General features: G+C 36.0%; 1 protein-coding gene across 1 annotated transcript; it reads left to right on the plus strand.

Annotated features, from left to right (window-relative positions):
• Positions 1–5,603: 5,603 nt before the first annotated feature.
• On the plus strand, positions 5,604–9,691 carry LOC110867235. Its single transcript, XM_022116361.1, has 4 exons — positions 5,604–6,627; positions 6,707–6,931; positions 7,017–7,925; positions 8,046–9,691. The coding sequence occupies exons 1-4, from the start codon at positions 5,604–5,606 to the stop codon at positions 9,689–9,691; spliced, it is 3,804 nt and encodes a 1,267-aa protein (XP_021972053.1).
• The last annotated feature ends 1,700 nt before the right edge of the window (positions 9,692–11,391 follow it).

An 11,391-nucleotide genomic window follows, 5' to 3' on the forward strand; every position in this document is an offset into this window, starting at 1 on the left:
GGTTGGTCTTATTTAATTACATATAAAAATGTGTTTATTATTAATGTCTTTCTTTTGATTAACATAACCAATTATACAAACCATATACATATTTCATACCGTTAATTTATCTTTTTTTTTGTTGCAGTTGAATATAGAAGAAGTCCATTATCTAATATTACAAATGGTCAGTTCTATTATTTTTTACGAATGAATACAATTGTTCATTTATAATTTGATATTTGATTGACATGCCTCTTTTTTTTTCAGTTTCTCATAATCATGTCGAGCATCAAGAATGTGTTGAACGAAAAAAAACTAGGAAAGTATATTCTGATAACAAAAGTCGTGATGCCAAAAATAAATCTTCCACTTCAGAGAACATTATTCGCTCAACCAACGTTTCAGTATCCAATAGTAATGAAAGTCGTGTCGTAACACCAATTCGTTCATCTTCCACTCCACAGAACGTCATTCGGTCAACCAACGTTGCACTTGAGTCTAGAGGAATTCCTTTGTCTGACATTACAAATGGTAAACTCTTTATTTTTTTAGATAGGTTTTAAATTTTAAATGTATTTTTTTGATTTTTTATGGATATCCATGTTTTATTTCAGTTGCTCCTAATGATGTTGATCGTCAACAATCAGCTGAACGAAGAAAATTTAGGAAGTCACATTTAGATAATAAAAGAAGTCGTGTGAATAACAAATCTTCCACTTCTAAAAATGTTACTCGGTCATCCAACGTTTCAACCTCCACTTCAATTGGATGCCCGATCGTAACACCAATTCGTTCATCGTCGTATATGAATACCATCGATCGACATTTTTTTTGGCCAACCACACCTTTAACAAGTCTGTGGTGGTATTTTTTAACGGAATTCATATTTTTTATTATGATTTTGACTTTTTTATTTTATTTCCTTGATATCAATGTATAGGTGTCAATGACAATTTGAATATTTATAGGAGTCCATTTTTTACATTCCAAGTAAATACAACTTCATCAACTCCACTTTCAATAAATCAACAATTGCTGTCAAGTGAAAGATCAAATTTTAAGACGATACGTAGAGGTAAAGAAAGGTTGTCTAATAAAGGTCGCTGCGTACATCCTATTCCAATGGTTGACTTATCTTCCGAGGATCCTATTATTCCTGAACAATTAGCTGAAGGTCCATATAAAGGAGTTTCTAATAGTAAGTAGCTTATACACTCACTACTTTAAATTTCATTTGAAGAACCTAACTATATTATTTTTGTAACAATGATCACAATTTGATATTTATATTGTTGTATAATAGATTATTTGGATCATGGAGATCAAGTAGTTGTATGTGGCGTATGTAACGCTAAGCTGTGGAAATTTGAAGCCGCCAAAGGAAGGGTTTACTTAGGAAGAACAAGTTACACGCTTTGTTGTGGTTATGGAAAAGTACATCTTCCAGATATTAGATATTAGACGACAAGAGCAAGCATTTCTTACTGAATATTCATCGTTTTAATTCTGTGTTTGCTTTCACTTCAATGGGTGGTAAAGTTGATTCGAAAATAAATAGAGGAAATGCTCCATATGTATACCGAATTAGTGGCGAGAATTATCATTCATTGGGAAGTCTTCTTCCTAAACAAGGTGCTGAACCAAAATTTGCGCAGCTTTACATTTACGTAACAGATAATGAAGTGTGTAATCGGAAAACCGTACTTAGGTATCCTTTCAAACCATTTCATTATTTATTTGTTTGATTTATTATTGTTTTTATTCAATATAAAACCCTTTACTGATACATGTAGCGTTTGTATTACAATTGCATTACAGTAACCACTACGTCAAAAAAGGCTTACGGCCACACAAAAAAAGTGTGACCATATGCCTTTCGCCACACATTTTTTTTCCAACTCAGGTGTGACCAAAGGTTGAGTCATCGTAGGTATCATACGGCCACATTCACGTTTAGTGGCTGTAGCAACTTAAAAGTGTGGCTAAAGGGTACCACTATGATCTTGCTGGAATTAGACATTATGTACAATAAGTGTGGCTAAAGGGTAGCAACAGCCACATGAATTTATTGTAAGTGTGGCAGTTTCTATTATATGGTCACATAAAAATTTGTTTCAGCCACATCAATTTAAAAGTAATGTGGCAAAAAGAGTTGTTTTAATTAAGCATTTCATCCATTAAGTGCGACTAAATGGTACCAACAACCACATGAACTCATTGTAAGTGTGGCCGTTTTATTATTTAGTCACATGAGTTTACTATAAGTGTGGCTAAAAACTATTTCTAGACACACAAAGCAGCTTTGTAATTTTAAATGTGACTATTTTCTAACCTTTAGTCATACATAAAGTTTTGTAATTTTAAGTGTGGCTAATGGCTAATCTTTAGTCACATATAATTTACTTTTCACATGACGTTTGCTATCATCCGGTCACATAAAAAACAAAGTAACGATAATGTGGCTAATGATTATATAAAGCCACATGAAACTTTATAATTTTAAGTGTGACTATTATCTAACCTTTAGTGACACATATTCATTTTGCCTATTATGTATGATATCATTTTGCCACATAAAAAAGACAAAATAAAGATGGTGTGGCTAAAAGATATGTAATGCCACTTGAGTTTTTTTTTATTTTTAAGTGTGGCTATTGTATAACCTTTGGTCACACATAACTTTTTTCCCATGACGTTTGATATCATTCAGTCACACAAACAAGAAACAAATAACTATGGTGTGGCTAATGGTTATATATGGTCACACAAAATTTTGTGATATTAAGTGTGACTATTGTCTCACCTTCAATCACACAATCTTTTTTCCAGTGACATTTACTATCATTTCGTCACACAAACAAAGAACAAAGTGACAATGGCATGGCTAATAGTCATGTACAGCCACTTGATTTTGTAATTTTGAGTGTGACTATTATTTAACCTTTGGTCACACATATTTATTATGGTTTTATGTGACCATTTTCATGTAATTATTTATTCTGTTTTCATTTTTTTGTAAAATAAAAACTGAAATAAACATGAGACAATCTATAAACCAATTAACATTAACAATGATAGTCTAAAATCCATACATAAATTTTCAATTTAAATATTAATTAAAGACACAAACTTCTAATCATAGCCTATCTATAAAAGTTGCAAAGAGAGACAAATGTACACAAAAGCTAAGAGTTATTTCTTGGTTGTTTTCTTCAAGTCCATATACTCTCTACTTGCATACGAGGAACAACTGCTGCCTTTGCTTCTTCACACTTCATTTTCTCTCCTTCCTTCTGTGCAGCAACCATTTCCCTTTGCCTCTTCAGCTCACTAGTTATTAAACATGATCCATTTGAGCATAGAAATATAAGTTCAGCTCAATAGTTATTAAACATGATCCATTTGAGCATGAAAATAGGGGTGTAAACAAGGTCAAAGGCTCAAGGCTACTCGTTATTGGCTCGGTTAAAAGCTCGAACAAGCCGAGCCTTGAAGCCTGAAATAGAGCTCATAAGTTATCGAGCTCGAGCTCAAGCCTAAAAGTACAAGGCTCGTCTAGGCACGCGAGCTTAAACGAGCCCAACCAATTTTTTAGTTTTTATATATGATATAATAATGATAAGATTAGCGAGCCAAGCTCGAGCTGAACTTTGGCTCATTTAAGCAACATTGAAGCGAGCTCGAGCCTAGCTTTTAGCTCGTTGAGGTTGTTCTCAAAATAGCTCGAGCCAAGCTCAAGCTTTGGGTTTTACTCACAAGCCGAGCTCGAGCTCAAATAAGTAGGCTCAAACCGAGCCGAGCTCAAGCATAGTCAGGCTCGGACTCGGCCCAGCTAGTTTACACCCCCATCCAATTATATGTTCAAGTGTATAAAGTTGGATACATAACTTACTCTAGTCTAGCCCTTTCATCTGTGGCGTTAATTAACCAACTTATTTTGGGTGAGTGTGCGTCAATATCAGTTGCTTCTATCCATCTCCTGCAGGATTTAGTAGAAAAGACCCCAAAAGTGTGCGCAATCACTTGAGACGGCTTAATAGCATACTCAAACTCAGTAGCAGTCACTTAAGAGCTTTATATACTGTTTTGAGTTGACTCGGTAAGCCCCGAACCAGTATCATCCATTTCTTCGGTGCTCTTAACATCTGTATGTTCCCCCGAGACCTTGTCAAGATGACCATTAACATCCTTGGCAATGCCATTACTCACTAGGACCACAAGAGGATCAACAGCAGATATATTCTCGACATTCACATCGTCTTTACCACACTACCTCCGTAACACTTACTGACATAGCCCGATGAACAACGCCATTAGTCTCCGACATCAACGGATCAACAGTCACCCCTTCATTCTTAAACTGCTCAACATTAACACCACCTGCATCACCAAACTCACCAGCACTCACCTGGACACTCAGGTTCACAAACACATAGGCGGAATCACCGTTTCCATTACAGTTACCATTACCACTGACATTACAATAAACAATAGCAACACCATGGACTGCATTCACACAACGACACTTCTCCTCCTCCACCTTACAAACCATCTCACTGCAAACAGTTTCAGCACCAACCGTCATTTCGAAACGTTCGCAAATCCTTAACAGATTCGGATCCGGATTCGGTATGATCCAGATGCGAAAAATCAAATTGAACATAAACCGAACTGGAATCTACCAAATCAAATCATTGTACGACATTATAACAAAAACTCAAACACCATCCACCATATTCTAACTACCTCACTCATAGATTTGTTGAAATTTGACAGAATCCTCAAATATATGATATGAGGCAAGATGTATTTGTAGATTAACCTATACAATAACAGTGTATCTTAAAAGAGCAGTTGGTATGCAACCATAATTCATTGCCTCCGTCTTCAGATTCTTAGCAAGTGAAATCATCCTGAATCGCTGGTCTCAGAGAAATACAAAAGTTGTACATCCTTCCTCCATAAACCTAGGGTTTTAATTTCAAAATTAGGAGTACTCTGTAGGGGAGAGTGAGCTGGTTGCAGACGAAGGCACTGGAACAGAGTGATGAGTAGGCAGAGTGAAAAGGATGGAGCTTGATGAGGGATGAACAAGAACTGAAAATTTTGGGTGTATTTTGTGGGTGGGAAACTAAAGATGGTCACGTAAACTAATTAAAGTGTAATGATATACAACTTATAGTCACATTTTTTTTTTCATAACCATTGATAAGTTTTAGACACACATAAAAACTTATAAGTGGCTAATAAATATTACTTTTTAGTCACATAAATTCGTAAGTGGCCACATAGATATTATCTTTTAGTCATATCATTAAAAATCTACTGTGGCAGTTAGTAAAATTTGGCCATACTTTTCTACTGTGACTAGTAATTGTCACATTTTTTATTGAAAGTGTGACTAAAGGTTTGAAAACGATGTGTTTTCGTTACATGAATTTAAAAATTATACAAATACCGTGACAGTAGGTCACATTTGGCCACACTTTTCGAGCTGTGGCTAGACTGGCTAGTAAATGTCACATTTTTTTAAAAAAAGTGTGACTAAATGTTTTGAGGTGCGATACAATGGTCACATTAATAACAAAATGTGTGTCTAAAAGCGTTTTAAAATATTATAAATGACATTTAGCCACACATTTAGTCAAAATTGTGGCAGGCTTGTGTTTGAAAAAGTGTGGCTAAAGCCCAATTTTGGCGTAGTGAACTCAAAGAAAGCAGCTTCCGCAACTTCTGATTTGCTTGACACTGAACTCATACAGTATCTTAAGCTGGTTTTAGATTCAAATAATCAGCTGGTGAAAACTTATAGGCGTGTACGAGATCGGTTGGTTGATAATCCTCATGTTGACCTAAAACTACGGCTTAAGGCAAATAGGTCTAAAGATGGTCGTACATACAACCTACCGACGTCGTCCAAAGTTGTTGCGCTTATAGTTGGAGACCTTGAGGAAGCTCTTGATAATCGTGATGTAGTTGTTGAGTCGAAGAAAGATGGTCTACAGCGTATAAGCGAGCTTCATCCATCGTATCTCGCTCTTCAGTATCTAGTGTTTTTCCCTTTTGGTGAAGATGGTTACCGAATTGATATTCTTCATAGAGAAGGAAGGGCGTCAACGAAGAAGAAAGAGTCAAAAGGTACAATGAGAAAGTATTTTGCCTACCATGTTCAAGATAGAGTCAATCATTTCTCTTTGATTCTTAATGCTCGAAGACTTTTGCAACAGTTCTTGGTTGACGTTTATACCATGATTGAAAGTGAACGATTACTATTCATACGTCTACAGCAAAGGAACCTCAGATCTGAGACATATGAGAACCTTAAGAAGCTTGGACAAAACGGTAATCCAGATATGTCAAATGTTGGAACACGCGTACTACTACCGTCTTCGTTTACCGAAGGATCGCGTTATATGAGGGAGAATTATTATGACGCGATGGCCATTTGTAAATGGTTTGGTTACCCCGATTTCTTCATTACGATAACTTGTAATCCGAAATGGCCGGAGATTAAACGATTTCTGAAGGACAAGAACATTAATTCGGAGGATAGACCGGACATTCTATGTCGATTGTTCGAAATGAAGCTTGACGCGATAATAAAAGACTTGCGAGAGAAATCTTTATTCGGCAACGCATCGGCAGGTAAGCATCCATTTAATTGAATTACTTTATTATAATATTAATAAAAATTAGTATTTTAATATTAATTATCATATTGCAGTTGTGTATACGATAGAGTTTCAGAAACGAGGTCTACCTCATGCCCATATCTGTCTGTTCTTAAATGACGAAAGCAAGCTTCCATCGGTTGACCATGTTGACAATTTTATTTCTGCCGAGATACCTGACAAAAACTTAGAGCCAGATCTGTTTAATCTTGTCAGCGACTACATGATTCACGGTCCTTGTGGTGTTGCAAAACCAAATTGTCCGTGTATGGTAGAAGGTACCTGTTCGAAGATATTTTCCAAAGAAGTTCTCTGAGCAGACTACTCTAGATTCGAATGGATATCCGGTATATAGATGAGCAGATTCAGGATTTTTTGTTGAGAAATCTGGTATTCAGCTTGATAACAGAAGCGTTGTTCCGTATAGCAAAACCCTTTTGAGACGTTATCAGGCACACATTAACGTCGAATGGTGTAACCAGGCTGCGTCCATAAAGTATTTGTTTAAATACATTAATAAAGGACCAGATAGGGCAGAATTTGGTTTTGTACAAAATGCCGATGAAGGTCAGCTTGAAGATAGTAAAGATGAAATCAAAGAGTATTACGATTGCAGATATCTATCGGCTTGCGAAGCTACATGGCGCATCTTTGCATTTGATGTTCATTACCAGTATCCATCCGTAATGAGGCTTCCGTTTCATCTACCAGATAAACAAAACGTTGTATACGGCCCTGATGACGATCTTGATAGTGTTCTTCATAAATCATCTGTTGCTAGTACGATGTTTTTGGGGTGGATGGAAAAGAATGAAAAAGATCCGCTAGCGCGCAGTCTTACTTACGTTGAGTTTCCTACTAAATTTGTTTGGAAGCAGCAGGAAAGGGTATGGGATAAGCGGATAATAGGCAAAACCATTGGTCGAATTCACTGTGTTAATCCTTCTATGGGCGAGGCTTACTTTTTAAGAATCCTTCTTAATAAGGTAAAAGGGCCTAAGTCTTTTGAAGAGATTCGTACTATTAATGGAGAAGTCTTCCCAACATTTAGAGATGCGTGCTATGCTAGAGGCCTTTTAGACGACGACAAGGAGTATATAGAAGCTATCAAAGAGGCATACTACACAGGTTCAGGATACTATCTTCGTAATCTGTTTGCTACAATGTTGGCGTCTGATACATTATCAAGGCCGGAACATGTTTGGGAAAACACATGGGAGTACCTTTCGGATGGTATTTTATACAATCGTCAAAAGCTTTTGAGGATCGAAGGTACGCAAATTGCTATTTAATATTTTCATATTTATGTCTTATTATTAAGTGTTTATGAAATTTATTTATTATTTATAAGAATTTTAATAATTAAATAAGTTTTTCTTATAATTGTAATAGGTTTGTCTCTTCCAGAAGAACAAATAAGGAACCTAACGTTGCTGGAAATTGAGCGTTACTTATTACGTAACAACTCAAGTCTAAGTCGGTTTCCGACTATGCCTCAACCCGACAGTGAGTCAATATATTCGGCAGACAACCGATTAATTGCTGACGAGCTTCGGTACGATGTAAGCGCTACTGCCATCGAGTTTAATAATAATTTAAGAAGCCTAACCAATGAGCAGCGTTTAGTGTTTGATGAGATAATTGCAGCAGTTAATAGTAATGCTGGCGGTGTGTTCTTCGTCTATGGCTACGGAGGGACTGGAAAGACGTTTCTGTGGAAGACATTATCTGCATCTATTAGATGTAAAGGAGATATTGTACTTAATGTTGCATCAAGTGGTATCGCATCTCTTTTGTTACCTGGTGGACGTACTGCACATTCAAGGTTTCATATACCTTTGAATTTAACAGAAAGCTCGATGTGTTTTATTAAACCGGACGATGACGTTGCTGATTTGTTAAGGAAAACTAAATTGATAATTTGGGATGAAGCACCGATGAATCATAAACATGCGTTTGAAGCACTTGACCGAACAATGAAAGATATTTTCAAATGTGAGATGACCTTTGGTCGTAAAGTTATGGTGTTCGGTGGTGACTTTAGACAGATACTTCCGGTTGTACCAAATGGAAGTAGGCGAGAAATCGTTAATGTTTCAATCACTTCGTCGTATATTTGGAGTAGTTGCAAGGTCCTTACGTTAACCAAAAACATGAGGTTAACCGTAGGAGCGAACGCATCTGATATAGAAGAGATTAAAGCTTTTGCGAATTGGTTGCTCGAGTTGGGGGAGGGAAAAATTGGTGGCAGTGACGATTGTGAGGTGGTTATAGATATTCCTGAAGATTTGTTAATCAAATGCTCTGAGGATCCTATGTCAGATCTGATCGACTTTGTATATCCTTCACTTCTCCAACTGTACAAAGATAAAGATTATTTTGCTGAAAGAGCTATACTAGCACCAACAAACAAGGTTGTTCAAGAAATTAATGAAAGATTGCTTGCTTCGTTTCCTGGCGATGAAGCCGAGTATCTGAGTTCTGATAGTATTTGTCAAACTGATCAAGCAAAAAACCAAGCACATGCGAGACTATATTCTCCCGATGTTCTCAATGGTCTTAAAATTTCTAGTTTGCCTAATCATCGATTAGTCCTTAAAGTTGGTGTGCCTGTAATGTTGCTTCGTAATATTGATCAAAAAAATGGTTTGTGCAACGGTACTAGACTGCGGATTACTAAAATTTATAGACGTGTTATAGAGGCTGAGATTATATCCGGCGGAAACATAGGGACCAGAACGTTTATTCCACGAATCAGTTTGACACCGTCAGATAAAAGAATTCCTATCAAGTTTCAACGACGAAAATTCCCGTTAAATGTATGTTTTGCAATGACTATAAATAAAAGTCAAGGACAGTCTCTATCAAGGGTTGGATTGTATTTGAAGTATCCAGTTTTCTCACATGGTCAGCTTTATGTTGCGTTATCAAGAGTTAAAAACAGAGCCGGTGTGAAGTTGCTTATACTAGATAAAGATGGGAATGTAACGAGTAAAACAACAAATGTAGTCTACAAGGAAGTTTTTTCCGGCATTTAAATAGTTTTATGTTTTTTTCTTCCAATGTATGTATTTGTACAAAACATTTCATTTCAAAGTAAATAATATGGTTTTGATTGAAGCCCGCGTATTACGCGGGCATTAACCTAGTATGAAATATTTTAATTCTACTCTAATGTATTGAAATCTATAACTATGAATAAGTTTTAGATTATTAGCATTTTTATTAATTAAATAATTAATGTCTATTGATAGATAAAGTGGTAAAGATAATAAGTTTGACTTAGAAATAACGTTATTAGTAAATCAAGACATCAGTTTATGAATCTCATTTTTTAAGTAGTAAATCAATACATTAGTTTATGAATCTCATCTTTAAGGAAAAATAGTAAATCAATACGTTAGTTTATGAATCTCACTTTTTAAGGAATAATTACAAAATTAGTCATCTTTGACCATAATTTTTCCAAAACAGACACTGAATTTCGTGTTTACTAAAATACTAAGTGGTTGTTTCACATCTTCTGAATGGTTAAGGGGCTGTTTGGCAACATCTGAATAGTTAAGTGCTGAATTAGTAAGTGGTCTGAACCATTAAGTGCTGAACCAGTAAGAGGTCTGAACCATTAAGAGCCTGTATAATGTTTAACCGTTCAGAGGCAAATGTCTGACCAATTCAGATTAGAGGTCTTAACTATTCAGATTCCGTATAAATCTTAACCATTCAGAGGCAAATGTCTGACAGACATCTGCTCGTGAAACAAATAGTCTGAACCATTAAGTGCTGAACCAGTAAGAGGTAGTAAGAGGTATGAATCATTAAGGGCTTCATTAAGAGGTAAACAAACCGCCCCTAAGTGCTGAACCAGTAAGAGGTCTGAACCATTAAGCGGAGAACCAGTAAGAGGTCTAAACCATTAAGAGCCAGTATAATGCTTAACCTTTCAGAGGCAAATGTTTGACCAATTCAGATTATAAGTCTTAACCATTCAGACTCAGTATATATTTAACCATTCATTCAGAACTTTGCTCGCAAAATAAACAGTCTGAACCATTAAGTACTAAACTAGTAAGATGTCTAAACCTTAAAGCGGAGGCTGAGCCGGCAAAATTCACCAAAAGAACGGGCTTAGCCGACACTTTTCACCAAACGTATAGGCTTAGCCAACGCTTTCTATAATAAAATGTAGGCTAAATCCTAGCCGTTTCAGTCGATGAAGTTGATATAACGGCTTCTGACCGCAAAAAGTTAGGGATGGTTACTTTGGTTAGTCTATTTTGGAAAAATTTTGGTTAAATTCGACTATTTTCATAATTTTCCTTTATGATACAAACTCTTACCAATATATGCAATTTTTTTAGTTCCTACTTTTGTAATAAAGCATGTAACCGTTGTGACACAAGCCATGCAATTAACTTATTACTTAGTTTGATTTGATTTCGCATTATCTTCAAACTTTGAATATCATGATATAAGTATAGATTATAACATGAAGTTTTATCACCATTTTACATTACTTACAAATTAATAGCATTTCACAATGAAAGTCACTCTTTTCCCTTGCTTTATTTCACTCCTCCTTTCTTTCTCATCAAAACCAACCACTCTCACTGTTGCTGTCACTGTCGGCACCATAACCTAATGGTGCCGCCAATCCCCGCACTACAAAACATGCAACCACTATGTCGCCAGACAATACAGATTCACCGCCCCCATAACGGCTAATCAATTCCTAGAC

This window comes from Helianthus annuus, chromosome 7 (genome assembly GCF_002127325.2).
Source record: "Helianthus annuus cultivar XRQ/B chromosome 7, HanXRQr2.0-SUNRISE, whole genome shotgun sequence".
Lineage (NCBI taxonomy): Eukaryota > Viridiplantae > Streptophyta > Magnoliopsida > Asterales > Asteraceae > Helianthus > Helianthus annuus.